This window comes from Corvus kubaryi, unplaced genomic scaffold (genome assembly GCF_017639235.1).
Source record: "Corvus kubaryi isolate FWS band 111438036 unplaced genomic scaffold, C.kubaryi_AGA036_p1.0 37301, whole genome shotgun sequence".
Taxonomy (NCBI): domain Eukaryota; kingdom Metazoa; phylum Chordata; class Aves; order Passeriformes; family Corvidae; genus Corvus; species Corvus kubaryi.
Window position 1 is genome coordinate 553,393 of NW_024581094.1, and position 14,062 is coordinate 567,454.

The 14,062-nt window shown below is 60.3% G+C and overlaps 1 protein-coding gene across 2 annotated transcripts; it reads left to right on the forward strand.

Moving 5' to 3' along the window:
- Window positions 1-471: 471 nt before the first annotated feature.
- STAT3 (signal transducer and activator of transcription 3) lies at window positions 472-13,565 on the forward strand. 2 transcript variants are annotated; one of them, XM_042027860.1, is made up of 24 exons: window positions 472-576; window positions 4,289-4,435; window positions 4,968-5,112; window positions 5,276-5,374; window positions 5,633-5,728; window positions 5,812-5,893; window positions 6,277-6,371; window positions 6,580-6,731; window positions 7,145-7,303; window positions 7,403-7,495; window positions 8,156-8,215; window positions 8,507-8,536; window positions 8,655-8,748; window positions 8,831-8,878; window positions 9,101-9,184; window positions 9,280-9,378; window positions 9,531-9,666; window positions 9,884-9,936; window positions 10,024-10,118; window positions 10,391-10,530; window positions 10,897-11,112; window positions 11,339-11,381; window positions 11,720-11,832; window positions 11,911-13,565. In XM_042027860.1, the coding sequence occupies exons 2-24, from the start codon at window positions 4,308-4,310 to the stop codon at window positions 11,964-11,966; spliced, it is 2,316 nt and encodes a 771-aa protein (XP_041883794.1). In that variant the 5' UTR covers window positions 472-576; window positions 4,289-4,307; the 3' UTR covers window positions 11,967-13,565. The 2 variants fall into 2 exon arrangements, with proteins under 2 accessions (XP_041883794.1, XP_041883795.1); XM_042027861.1 differs by having other exon boundaries at window positions 10,897-11,109.
- Window positions 13,566-14,062: the final 497 nt, after the last annotated feature.

The following is a 14,062-nucleotide window of genomic DNA, read 5'->3' on the forward strand; positions in this document are numbered from 1 at the left end:
ACAGGGATCCAGCCCCACAGGGACCGATCCCCACAGCCCCACAGGGATCCAGCCCCACCGCCCCACAGGGACCGATCCCCATTTGCCCCGCGGGGCCGATCCCCGTTTCCCCGTTTCCCCACGCGGGGGCGCTGCTCCCGGCGCGGCACACGGCCCGGCCCCGGGCGGCGCAGCGCCTTTAAGAGGCTGCGGCGGCGGCGACCGCGTGACGTCACGGCGCTGCCCGGAACTCAGCTGGGTTTCCCGCACGGCTGTTCCCAGTAGCCTCCCCCCCCCCCGGCCCCCTGCACCGCCTCTGCCCAGCGCACCCCTGCGGCGGGAGGCGGCGCCATCCGGGAATAGCCGGGGGGGCAGCCCCCTCCGCCGAGCGCTGTGACGCGGCGCACGACGGCCGCGCTGATTGGCTGTCGGAGGCCGGCCGGGGCGGGGTCGCGGGAGCACCGAGTCGCCATTGGCAGTGGGATGATGACGTCACGGAGAGGTAGGGCCGGCCCGCAGCAGGTCCGGTCCCTCGGCGCAGCCGGACGAGATCGTCGCCGTCACCGGGAGTCGCCGCCCCGCCCGCCGGGACCGCCGGTGAGCGCGGGAGGCGCGCGGGCGTTGCTCGTCGCCGGGAGCCGGTGTCCCCCGGGCCGGTTTGGGGCCGGGGCGGGAGCGGGGCCGGCATCGCGGGATGACGCGGGGGGGGGCCTGTCCCGGCTCCCCCGTCACTGAAGGTCCGCGCCTCGGTGCGGAGCGGGGTCGGTCTGTGCTGCCCGGGTCGGTCTTCCGGGCTCGCACCGCACACGGCCCGGCACAGGGGCAGAGCCCGAACCGGCTTCTCGGAGAGCAAAAAGCGCCGGGACCGGCAGGGCCGGAGGAGGTGCGGCCCGCCCGGGTCCAGCTGGGCATGGGCCGAGGCTGGCACGGTGCCCTGGTTTCGGCGTTCCCGTGCGGAACGAGGCACGGGCTGGTGCGGCTTGTCCCTGCGCTCCTGGCATTATGCTGATGCCAGGACTCAGAACCAGGGCTGGGAGCCGAAAGGGTGGCGCGGGCACACCGGGGCTGGAAGACCCGGCTGGGATCTGTGGAGCTGCGAGCTCCCGGCTGTCACATGCCTCTTGGACTGCAGCAGCAGCAGCTCGGGGCCTCCTGCCCGGACCGGGCCTTGCCTCGCTTACTGTCCCCGTGGGTGCTTGGTGTGACGGGTGGTGGCCGAGCAGAGCAGTGGAGTTCTGCAGCTCGGCAGAACGAGCCCGAGAGCTCTGCGGGAGCTGACAGTGCTGCCCGCTGCTCCTGCCCCCCCGGCTCCCGGCACTGCGCTGCTGCCCCGTGTGTGGGTGGCTGCTGTCCCACGGGCCATGGGACACCCCCGCATTCCTGTCGGAGGGACACAGCCACGAGACTGGCGCTGCGGGGGGAACTGGGAGGGTGGGCTGCCCTGGGCCCACTCCCTTCGCACCTGCAGGGACTGGCCCTGCCTGGTGTGCACATCGGGGAGCAGACCCCGCTTCCACCCTGAAGGTGATCGCTGTCACTGTCACTCCTCCAGTGTTCTGCTTCCTGTGTAGCTGCTGGAGGGCCGGTGACGGCAGACAGGAGGGGTGTGGGCTGGGTGTCCCCTGCCCCGGGGTGGATGGTGACAGTGTCACTCGCAGCTCCTGCAGTGGGAGTTCCGCTGGGATGGACTATGGAGAGCTGTGATGAGGAACTGTGGTATGTGGGGTGAAAGAAACTCATGCCATGACTGTGAGGTTGCCATCTCCCTCCTCCTGTTGCAAATCTCTGCATCACTGTTGTCCACCTCCAAGCCTGGCTTTGAAATCGCTCCAGAGGAGCAGAGCCAAATTCTTCTAGCAGCCTTTCCAAATGGGCCCTTGTGCTGCCGGAGCAAATGGCTGCTGTGTTGAACAGTTTTCCATCAGGCTGTTGATGGTTGTGTGGAAGAGAGGGCAGCGAGGTGCCTGGTGCTGGTGGAGGGTGCCTGGTGCAGGGACTCTGTGAAGTGTTGTTGATGGCATCTGTCATGACCCTGTGATGACACCGTGATGATGTGGCCTGTGCAACTCTGTCAGTGACTGAGCTTCATCCTACTCATGTCACTGCAAGGGGCACAGAGTCCCGGGGTCCTTCTAAGGCCCTTTCCAGTGACTCCCTAGGACTCATTGCTTGTTGTGGGGGCACACGTGAAGGGTGTTCCCAGGTGTGTCCCAGAGATGAGAAGGCAGACAGAAAGCAGTTGCAGGGCATTTTGAGCAAGGTGGTTGGAGTGCGCAGAGCTGTCCCAGGCTGCTGGTGACACGGCGCAGCTGGGCCCGACTCTTGTGCTCTGCCCTTGCAGGGAGATAAAGACAGATGAACTTTAGCTCTTGAGCTACTTTTAGCAGCTCTCCTCTGAGCTCTGGACAGCATGTTTACCCCCGAGCTTGCATCATGCTCTGTTGGTCCTGGCCATGTTGGCTGCTCTCTGGCTCCATTCCAGAGACGGAGGAGAGGCAAACCGCAGAGATGGGCAAGCCCGGCGGAATCAGAAAGGTCCAACCCTCAGATCTTTAACCCAGGCAAGGAAGGCTTCCTGTTGGTGGGGCTGGCCAGGTAGAGGCTCCTGCGTGGGGTTCCAGGGCTGGCAGGTTTAGAATTTCCCTGGTAGTGGTGCCTGCTGCAGTAAGGAGTGTCTTAAGGACCCTTTTCCTCCAGGAATGTCAGAATGCCTTGTGTGGATGCCGGGAAGAGCTGGAATTTAGTGCTGCAAGCTGGCTCGTCCTGCAGCTGTTTGTGGCAGCGGGAAGTGGCTGAGTCCCGTCCAAGTGCTGCTGCCGCGTGGCAGCGTGGGAGCTTTGCTCTTGGCCCTTTGGTGCTCTCGGATTGTGACTCCAGCACTGCCCTGAAATGCCGAGATTGTGGCTTTTAGTTGGAACATCTGCTTGGATCGTGGGTCCGGATGTGGCGTCTGGTTCAGTTTCTGCAGCCTGATGGCCCGTGAGCCACTTGGCACCAGGCACTGCCCAGGTAACTGCCTCCTGTGCCATGGTGCTGCAGCACTGTCCTCGGCTCAGAGCTGGAAACACTTCTCTGGCAGGAGCTGGGCTGGGGCAGCAGCTGCTGCTGTTTCCGGAGGGGCTGGTGCAGCCCCCCCGCCCCTGGTGCATGGCGCAATAGGAAGCGAGGCAGCTGAGCTCACCATCCCGGCGGGGCACTCCCTGTGGGGCTGGTGGGCTTTCGCTCTTGCCTGGCCTGTGCATTTGTTGGGTTTTCCCCCCCAGCAGCAGCACCACTCATGCTGCAGGAGTGGCCTCCAGGACCGAGTGGAAGGGCTGGGACCCTGCAACTGCTGGGGCAAGGGGGAGCATTCCCCAAGCCGCTACAGCTGAGAACTGGCCACAGAGAGCTGAGCGTCCTGTGGAATGGGGGCTCTTCTGTGCTGCCCCACACGCAGCCCTGGCCCATGGCTCACAGTCCAGCCCTTGGTCTGCAGCCAGGTCTGACTCCAGAGCTGAAGGAGTCTGTTGTCTGCAGAACCTTGCATGGCCACTGGCTCTCTCCTTTCGTCTTCACTCATTGCTCCATTGAAAGCAGGTTTGGTTCATGTGGACCTCCCTGAGGATTGCACCAGAGGGTTGTAGTTCAAGGTTATTGTCCTGCTGCTCCTGCCTTTGGGGCTGTTCAGTGCTGTGAAGTTCTAAAAACCTCTCTAACTCCCATGTCAGTGCCAATGTCTGTCCCCTCCCGGTGCCTCAGCTCACAGATGATGTTCCACCTTTCCTTCCTCCCACCCAGACAAATGGGGAAAGAGTCTCCCGGGAGAGCAGGATATGCAGTGATGCTGCATCACTCAGCGCAGGGACCTGTGGGAAAAGCAAACCGCTTTCTTTAGGGAAGTGACTGCTGGTGTCACGCAGAGCTCTGCCTTCGTTTTCCAGCACAGCTGGAGTTCCCTCGTTAGCGTCAGTTTGATTTCCATTGATACAAGTCATGAACTTGAAAATTGCTCCTTCCTTGTTTCTGTAGTTTCCTGGCAGTCTCCGCCTTCTGCACTTACTGTAAACTCCACAGCCATTTCCCTGCCTCCCAGCAGGGCCGACCAGGGGTGCCTGTGAGACCAAATTAAAGCCTCATTCCTGCCTATTGCCAGTGACCAGCCTGCCTGTGCCAGCTGTCCTGGAGCACTGTGCCCTGGGCTTGTGCCCTGGCTGCCTCTGATTCTGGCCCCTCAGCCTTTTTCAGAGGGGTCACAGCTGGGTCCTGGCAGGAGGGAGCCAGGAGCCCACTGGGAGCCAGCTCTGAGCCACGTGTGTGCCCATCCCGGCAGGTCTCCGGAGCTGGCCAGGATGGCGCAGTGGAACCAGCTACAGCAGCTCGACACGCGGTACCTGGAGCAGCTCCACCAGCTCTACAGTGACAGCTTCCCCATGGAGCTCCGACAGTTCCTGGCCCCCTGGATTGAAAGCCAGGACTGGTAAGGCCTTGTGAAACGCCAGCGAGGGGACTTTGCTCGGAACACCCACCCGCAGGGGTCCGAGTGGGCTGGAGGAGCTCTGTCACTTTCCCTGGGCCCTCGGTGTGGTGGGACTGACCTTCCTCCCTGGGGCTCATGTGGCATTGAGGGAAGCAGGACTATGCATGGAGTGGGACTCTGTGCACTGTGTTAGACCCCGGACTGGGAGAAGAGGCAGCTCTGAAGCAGGAGGATGTCCCCATCCAGGGCTGGCTAACACTGACCTCTGTTGTAAACGGGGCTGACACAGAGCGCTGATACCTGGATCCCATCCATAAGCATGTGGGACGTGCTCACACACATGAGGTGCTGGTGTGCACCATCTGCCTGGTGCTCTGGTCTACTTGATGGTGATCGGTCACGAGTTGGACTCGATCTTAGAGTCTTTTCCAACCTAAATGACTGTGTGATTCTGTAAGCTGCACAGGGGATGGTGGGTGTGAGCAGAGCCCCCTGTGCCAGGCACTCAGGGCTCTCTCCCTCCCTTGTACAGGGCATACGCTGCCAGCAAGGAGTCGCACGCTACGCTGGTGTTCCACAACCTGCTGGGGGAGATCGACCAGCAGTACAGCCGCTTTCTGCAGGAGTCCAATGTCCTCTACCAGCACAACCTGCGCCGCATCAAGCAGTTCCTGCAGGTGAGGTGGGAAGTGCCAGCTTGGCAGGGGTAGGCATGGTGGGGAAGCTGGTGAGAGTCCAAGCAATTCCTTGGCACAGCTCACCATCCACAGCCCTCAAGGATGTGGAAATCCTAGGGGTTGCCTTGTGCCTGCTGACCGTGGGTTTTTCCACCCTTTACAGAGCAGATACTTGGAGAAGCCAATGGAAATAGCCCGCATCGTGGCTCGCTGCCTCTGGGAAGAGTCCCGGCTCCTCCAGACTGCTGCCACTGCAGCCCAGGTCAGTGGCCAGGTATCCCAGGGCCTCCATCCTGATTCCCGACAGCCAGGACACAGCCTGGGTGTTCTGGCTGGTGTGGCGAGCTGGGTGCCCCCATCTCTTCTCTCCCTGACCCTGTGCCATCCTGGAGCTGATGCTGAAGTGAGCAGCTGGTTGCCCCAGTGTGTGTTAGGGATGGGGTGAAGAACCTCCTCAGGCTGGGAGGGAGCATCCCCAGGCTACAGCCCTGTCCTAATGCCCTTCTTGTCCCCTCTGCAGCAAGGGGGACAGGCAACACATCCAACAGCAGCTGTGGTGACAGAGAAGCAGCAGATGCTGGAGCAGCACCTGCAGGATGTCAGGAAGAGGGTGCAGGTATGTGTCTTCCTGGGCACCTTCTGCTTTCCCCACCACAGTTCTTGAATGCTTTGAGTGAAACCACATCTCTTGCCTTGCAGGATCTGGAGCAGAAGATGAAAGTGGTGGAGAATCTCCAGGATGATTTCGATTTTAACTACAAGACTTTGAAAAGCCAAGGAGGTAATGACAGCTCATTACCATTTGCAAACCACAGTGTGTTCCAGCAAGGAAACTTGCTGGAGAGGTGTTTCAGCCTCCACTCCCAGCGGGAATGTGCTCAGGCTCAGGGCATTTGCATGGCAATTAGAGAAACCTGGTCGTTTGTTTCTACCACTGATGCTGCCCTTGAGGGAGCTGAACTGAGCTTTGCTGTAAGCACAGCAGTGGGGTGGGGAGGGATTGGCCTCTGTGGGTGCAGCAGAGCCACGGAGGTGCTTGGATGCTGTGCCAGATTCCTGCTTGGCTATAGGGCGCTTTCAGGGTGCCTGCACTTTGCCGGGAAGTGTTGTGTTGTTGTGGCACTTGGAGAGGTGGGAAGAGTCCATGTGTGTGGCTCTGCACAGACATGCAGGACCTGAACGGGAACAACCAGTCGGTGACCCGGCAGAAGATGCAGCAGCTGGAGCAAATGCTGACGGCGCTGGACCAGATGCGCAGGGTAAGTGGGGCAGCTGGCCCTCCAGATTCCCCCGGGTGCAGATCCCTCTTCTTCAGGGTCGCAGTTTGGTAGTTCCTGCATGGCCAGAACCAGGAGCAGTGCAGCAAGCACAGCCCTATGTGACTTCTTCCTTGTCTTTGAATGTGAAACTTGTGGGTCCGTGGGGGAAGTCACAGGGTGCTGAAGGTTCTGCTTTCTCTCTTGGCAGGGCATAGTGAGCGAGCTGGCTGGGCTGCTGTCGGCCATGGAATATGTGCAGAAGATGCTGGCAGATGAGGAACTGGCAGACTGGAAGAGGCGGCAGCAGATTGCCTGCATCGGTGGCCCACCAAATATCTGTCTGGACCGGCTTGAGAACTGGTGAGAGCTGGCTGGGACTGTGTCAGTCCCCAGAGCAGTGGCACTCATACACCTGCTGTGGAGATGAGCTCTTGGTCTCTGGAAATGTTCTTGCAAAACGGTTTCTGATGCCTGCACATGTCAACATAGCCTGAGCCACGATGGTGGGCACAGTGCTGGAATGGTGTCCCAGTGCCTGGGGGATTCTGAGGCTGCTGAAAAGTTTCTGGCCCTGGTGTCACCTGGGCACGTGCAGGTTTTATTTGTAATGCATGGCCTAGAAAAATGCTCTGGGCTTGGAGCCACAGACACACTCAGTTCTTGGCTGGTTTGGCATGGAGAGCATCTTCTTGCATGGGAGGAGGAGGGCTCTGCAGGCTGGATGGTGTGGGCTTGGCAGCCAGAGCTAATGCTGGTTCTCCCTGCTCCCCTAGGATAACCTCTCTTGCTGAATCGCAGCTACAGACCCGGCAACAGATCAAGAAGTTGGAAGAACTGCAGCAAAAAGTATCCTATAAGGGTGACCCAATTGTCCAGCACCGGCCCATGCTGGAGGAGCGGATTGTGGAGCTGTTCAGGAACCTGATGAAAAGGTGCTGAAGGCAGGCGGGAGCCACAGGCAGTCCTGGTTATGGCCATGGGTGGAGGGTGGGCAGGGAGGTCTGACTGTGGTCTCTGTGCTGTTCCTGCAGCGCTTTTGTCGTGGAGAGGCAGCCCTGCATGCCCATGCACCCCGACCGGCCCCTCGTCATCAAGACAGGCGTGCAGTTCACCACCAAAGTCAGGTGGGTCACCGTCCCCACGGGTGAGGGAGGGAGCTGTGCAGGGAGGGCAGCTGGGATCGCTCTCTGAAGATGCTGCTGCAAATGCGGCCCCTGGCTTATCTGGGGAGCTCTGGTGCTGGGAAGGGATGGATACCAGCAGGATAGATCCCAGAGGGATGATCCCAGCAGGCTGGAGTGCCGCCCACATGACTCAGTGCAGGGCTGGCTGGGGATCCACCATGTTCCTGGAGGCAGCTGGGTTCTGGTAAATCCCCTTGTGGGGGTGGGAAGCATCAGTGCATCTCTGGCCAGCTGCTGCTCAGCTGGGCCATATTCCCTGCCAGCTTCCATGGAGGGAGGCTGCTCTGACACTGGACTCTGCCTGGAGCTCCCTTGCCCTCTCCCAAATCTGGCCCGGCGTAGTGTGGAGGGTGTTTGTTGAGAGCCTGGTATGGGCAGTCAGCAGGCCAACCGAGCTCCTCAGGATGCTCAGGGGAGCATCAGCACCTCCCTGGTTCTGAGGACAGGTGTCAGGGCTAACATGTCCTGGGCCTGTGTGAAGCTGTGCCCAGGGCCACCGGAAGAGCTGATCCATGCTGCTGGCTGTGCCAGGTGCCCTGTGGAACAGGAGGTGCTTCTGTGCACAGGATGTTCATGCTCTGTGTCTCCTGACTCTTGCAGATTATTGGTCAAGTTTCCAGAGCTGAACTATCAGCTGAAAATCAAAGTCTGCATTGACAAGTGAGTCCTGTGCTTCCCTTCCAGTGGCACTGGGTGGGCTTACTGGGATGGGACTGATTCCTGCTGCCCTTGGATTGGGCTCCATCTCCACACTGAGGGCCAGCGTGGCCCCCAGTTGAAGGGGAGGGTGCAGGGTGGCGGTGAATCCCGAGGGTTCATCCCCATGTGGGAGAAAAGCCTGTGGGGCTCATGGGACTCATACTGGAATACAGCTAGCACCACACACCAGCTTGTCTGCATCAGGGTGGGAAGGCCACTGCCATGACCTGGTGTCTCTTTCCTGTTTCCTAGGGACTCTGGGGATGTTGCAGCACTTAGGGGGTAAGTGCACTGTTTGCTTTGGTCATTTTTTCTTGTTTCTGCTTTTACTCCTGGCAAACGTTCTCCCACACATTCATTCCAAGACAGCCCTGTCAGCCACACTCTTTCCTCTTCCCAGGTCCCGGAAGTTTAACATCCTGGGGACCAACACCAAGGTCATGAACATGGAGGAGTCAAACAATGGCAGCCTCTCAGCAGAGTTCAAGCACCTGGTGGGTACCATGAGCTCCTGGGCTGCTCCTGTACGGCCACATGTCGTTGTGGTGCTGCTTCAGCCTGTCCCTCTCTCTGCAGACCCTGCGGGAGCAGCGCTGTGGGAATGGAGGCCGAGCCAACTGCGACGTGAGTGTAGGGGGCCCTGGGAGGGGGACTGGCCATTGACAGGGGCAGCTGAGATGGGAGGGGATGCAGGAGCCTAGCCCTGAGGTGGGGGATCCACTGGCACCGACTGGCGCAATGGCAGCTCGCCAGGCCCGCCCCGAGCAGATGTGCCGGGCCTCGTGGTCATGTGTAGGGCTGAGGGTGGGTGTCTTGTGGTGCTCATGGTGTCCCCTTCTGCCTCAGGCCTCGCTGATAGTCACTGAGGAGCTGCACCTCATCACTTTTGAGACAGAGGTGTATCACCAGGGGCTGAAGATCGACCTGGAGGTGAGGCATGGGTCACTGTCTTCTGCCACCACGGGCCTGGGGGAAGAGGAGCCCTGGGAGTTGTCCCAGCCCACGGTCACATCCTCTCTTTGCAGACCCACTCGCTGCCTGTGGTGGTCATCTCCAACATCTGCCAGATGCCCAATGCCTGGGCGTCCATCCTGTGGTACAACATGCTGACCAACAACCCCAAGGTAGGGCTGGCTTGGGGAGGCAGCAGGGCAGGTGTCAGGATGGGGGTGTCACGGTGAGAGAGGGAAACAGAGGCCGGGGAGCGAGGCTGAGGCAGGACCTGGCCCTTCTCCTGTCGCATGTCCCACTCAGGGCTGTGTGTTCCCTCGTGCAGAACGTGAACTTCTTCACCAAGCCACCCATTGGGACCTGGGACCAGGTGGCAGAGGTGCTGAGCTGGCAGTTCTCCTCCACCACGAAGCGCGGCCTCAGCATTGAGCAGCTGACCACGCTGGCAGAAAAACTGCTGGGTAAGTGCTGGGTGACGTGGGGTGGTGTCCTGCCCATCCCTTTTGTCCCTTGGGGTGACTCCCCACCTCTACATGTCATCCAAGAGTGAGGCCCGTTTTTGGCCTGAGAGCTGTAATTTTCGGTTGCTTGGTTTTCTCCCAAATGACACAAACCCTGGAAATGGTGTCTTTGGAAGAACAATTCTATTTAAATGGTTGTGTTCTTTTTCTCTGCCAGGACCAGGCGTGAATTACTCTGGCTGTCAGATCACCTGGGCCAAGTTCTGCAAGGTACAATTCCCTCTCTTCCCTGAGCAACTTCCCTTGGCTGTTCCCTTCTTCCAAGGTGTGCTAGCAGCCTCTCTGCCTTTTCCTCAGGAGAACATGGCTGGCAAAGGCTTCTCTTTCTGGGTCTGGCTGGACAACATCATTGATTTGGTGAAGAAGTACATCCTGGCGCTGTGGAATGAAGGGTGAGTGCCAGCCCAGAGCCCGTGGTTAGGCTGGGCCTTGGAAGGAGTCCCACAGGTTCCATCCTGATGGCATGGGGTGCCTTGTCCATGTGCAGGGGTACTCTACTGGGATACTTTTTGCTGGTTCAGAGTGAAACCTTGCCTGGGAATCCATAAAATGTCAGTGGCCAGGCTGAGTCCTCCTGTTGAGCAGAGCTGGCAGGGCTCACATCCTGGAGGAGCTGCTCCTGTGCCCTGACCCACATTTGTTGTGCTTGCTTCCTCCTGCCCAGGTACATCATGGGGTTCATCAGCAAGGAGCGGGAGCGAGCCATCCTGAGCACCAAGCCCCCGGGGACCTTTCTGCTGCGCTTCAGTGAGAGCAGCAAGGAAGGTGGCATCACCTTCACGTGGGTGGAGAAGGACATCAGTGGTACGAGCTCTACCCTCGCTGCCCTGGGTGCCTGGCTTGGCATTCCAGGTTCCAAAGGGGGGCTTGGACTCTCTGATAAGCACTTGTCCTTTGTCCTTGTCCCAACAAGCTGTCTGCCTGGGTTAACTTCTGAGCCTGGCTGCCCTTTGCTGGTCTTTACCTTCTGGGTGTCCGTGCCCATGTGCTGCCCACGGACGCAGTTTCCTATGGCACTGAACCCAGTCAGGTCCCAGTCCTGCCCTGTGGTCTGCTGAGTGCCTAGTACACCTGATCACTGCCCCAGGCCCATCTTGTCCCTACCACTCGGGGAGTGTCTGAGGGCAGTTCTGTTTTTGTCCTGTGCCAAAGTTCTCCTTCCTTGCACAGGGAAAACGCAGATCCAGTCGGTGGAGCCTTACACCAAGCAGCAGCTGAACAACATGTCGTTTGCGGAGATCATCATGGGCTACAAAATCATGGATGCCACCAACATCCTGGTGTCCCCACTGGTGTACCTGTACCCAGACATCCCCAAGGAGGAGGCGTTTGGAAAGTACTGCCGCTCCGAGAGCCAGGAACACTCGGAAGCAACGGACTCAGGTAGTCGTTGACTTTCTGTGGCTCCTTTGTCACAGAGTGGCTCCGGGGATAGCACTGGCTGTCACCAGCCAGGACCCTGTGCCATCCCTGGAGTGCACAGCCACGGTGTGGGACCAGCCATGGGGTCCCATGGGGTATGGGCAGAGGGTGGGTACTGCCTGTGCTCCAGGGAGTGGAGAGAAGGATTCGTCCTTAGGTGGCTGATGACGAAGCTCCTCCCTCCTTGCAGGTGCTGCTCCATACCTGAAGACCAAGTTCATCTGTGTCACCCCGTGAGTGTTCCTGGGGGGTGTCTGTCAGTGCTTGGAGGGGTGTTTGTGTGCTCAGCCTTGCTTGAGGGAGAGGTTTCCTTCCTTCCTTTCTTTCCACCTCTGAGCTTTGCTTGGTTACTGTGGGGTTCCCAGCCTGAGGTGATGGTGGGGGCTGAGCCAGGCTCCGGTTGCTGCCCAAACCACAGCCCTGTTCTTCCCCTCCGGGGCCCCTTTCCTCTGGAGAGCTCTGGGGGCTGCTGGGCCGTGCCTGGGGGGCCCTCAGCGGGTAGAGGGAGGGGATGTTAGAGAGCTCTGGCCAGGCCCTGACTCCGGAGGTTTCTGTGCTTTCCCTCGGACAGCACCTCCTTCAGCAACACCATCGACCTGCCCATGTCCCCGCGCACCCTGGACTCGCTCATGCAGTTCGGCAACAGCAGCGAGGGCGCAGAGAGCAACGCGGGCGGGCAGTTCGGTGAGTCAGGGGGGGCTCCCGGGGGCCCTGGCTGCGGCCACGTGCGGGCCCCGTAACCCTGGCTGTGTCTGCCCGCAGAGTCGCTGACCTTCGACATGGAGCTGACCCCAGAGTGTGCGTCCTCGCCCATGTGAGGGGCTGCGCCGGCGCACGGGGCCCTCCCCGGGCTCAGCCTTCCCACCTCCAGAGCGCTCCCCTGGATTTGTCCCACTCGGCTGCAGCTGCTCTGGGCCTGCCCTCGGGAACAGCTGGGGGCCAGGGTCCCTGAATGGGTCAGGTCCTCACCTGACCCAACAGAGCAGCCCCTCTCTGGGGTGGTGCCACTCATCTCTGGGGGAGGGGGATGAACCTTTTTCTATTTCCTTCCATAACAGTTTTTTATTATTTTTGCTCATTCAAGTGCCTATTTGCCTCCGATTGCAGCCACAGTTCCTACAAACGCTTCCACAGCCCCGGTCCCGCTGCTGGAAGCTGCTGCCCTGACTGCCTGCACCCAAACCCACAAGACCCTACAAGTCTGGAATTGCAGAGGGGATTGGCCATGTGGCAGGGTCTGCCCTGCTGCTCCCAGCACCTCCTAGAGCTTGCAGGGTGCTGGGGTGGGTCCCCTCTCTGCACCCGCCTGGTCCTGTTTTTGGCCAGGATGACCAGCACAGGGTTTGGAGCTGCAGGGGGATGTATCCAGATGCTCCCTCCCTGGACTCAGCAGGCACCGCCCCTGCTGGACGCAGCCTGGGTTTGCTGGGAGCCCAGCGGTTCGGGAGCTGCTTGTGCTTGTCCCCAGCTTCCTGCTTTGGGCACAGCGGTCTGGCCAATGCCAGCAGCCCGGGCTCCTCTTGGGATGGCTGGTGTCCCTGGGGTAGGGCAGTGCTGCTACCCAGTGCTGGCACCTGTGTGTAAGCAGTGTTTGCAGCTGTGGCCCATTTTGGGAGCTGGGTGAAGCCACAGGGGCTGCTCTGGCTTCCCTGTGGCCAGGCTGGTGCTGGGAGCATGGTCTTGCTTCCAGCACTGTGCTGAATTAGACCAGTTAGACCCTGGGGAATTGGTGGAACCAGCATGGCTGACAGTGGGGCACCTGGCCTGTCCCTTTCTCTCTGGGTTGTGAGAAGCCAGGCATGGGGTCTGCAGCTTCTCGGGGGCTTCATGTGGATTTCTGTTGGAGGTTGGCCCTCACAGTTAAGGTGGGAAGGGGCAAGAGTTGAAGAGAGCAGGTGCATGTGAGGAGAAGAACCTGCTGCAGGGCAATGCAGGACAGTCACATGGGTGTTGTGAACCCCCGTCCCCCCCCTTTGGGGGGGGGGGGTTGATGGTTGTGGTCCTGCACTTAACAAAGTTGGGGGAGCCCTCCTGCCCTTTCCATGCAGTGGGCACACAGATACGGATGAGCAGTGGAGGGGTGGGGGAGGCAGTGGGAGAGCTGCCCCCCCCCCAAGTTGCATCACAGCTGGTGGGCAGGGAACCATAGGGCGGGGGGAGGATCCCCATGGCTGTGGGGTCTGGGCAAGCCCCTCCAAGCTGTGTTTGGAACAGGATGGGAGGTCCTTGGCTGGCCCTGGGGATGCTCAGAGGGGATGAGGGCCCTTTGCCCCTGTGCTCGCTTGCCACAGCTGCCTCCAGCCACAGTCCTTGGAGCCCAGGGCAGCATTCAATACTGTAAAAAATTTTATTTTTTGTATATTTTATTGCTGTATCTACAGGCTTTAACTTTCTCCAAAATAAAGGCCCTGAAGCGACGTGCTCTGGGGTGTGAGCTTGGCTCTGCCTGTGGCACCCGCCTGACCCCGCTCCGGGAACTGGGGCCTCCGTCAGCGAAACGCAGCCCCGCTGCCGCAGCTGCGGTTTGCTCGGTGCGAACCAGCTCCAGTGCTGCCGGCACCTGCCCGGCACGCGTGGGCAGTTGCCCCTTAGCGGGGCCTGCAGGGCTCTTCCCGGGGCACGCAGGGGGCAATCGCTGTGTCCCAGCCCGTGGTTGCTTTCTGTGCCCCAGAGACATGCCTAGGTCTCCTCCACTTGTGTAAAGGAAATGCTGGTGCCAGCGTGGGAGGACACGGCTGCACTGGGGCCCTGCTCTGGTTGCTCTCAGCCCAGGGTGTCTGGGGCTGCAGTGGGGGCCCCTGCGAGTGCTTCTGGAGGTGACTGGGCTGGAGCTGGGGCTGGGGGCTGCAGGTCCCAGGCTCTGCAGGGCAAGGGGTGGATGGGTGTATGAGGCTGGGAGCACTGGCTGGTGACA

What these genes read in the sequence shown, in the direction of transcription:
- STAT3 (XM_042027860.1), top strand. Translation starts at nt 4,308, where the DNA reads ATGGCGCAGTGGAACCAGCTACAGCAGCTCGACACGCGGTACCTGGAG. An exon ending in GGTGGAGAAGGACATCAGTG is followed by an intron (nt 10,531 to 10,896) that starts GTACGAGCTCTA and finishes TTCCTTGCACAG; the next exon opens with GGAAAACGCAGATCCAGTCG. An exon ending in CAACGCGGGCGGGCAGTTCG is followed by an intron (nt 11,833 to 11,910) that starts GTGAGTCAGGGG and finishes GTCTGCCCGCAG; the next exon opens with AGTCGCTGACCTTCGACATG.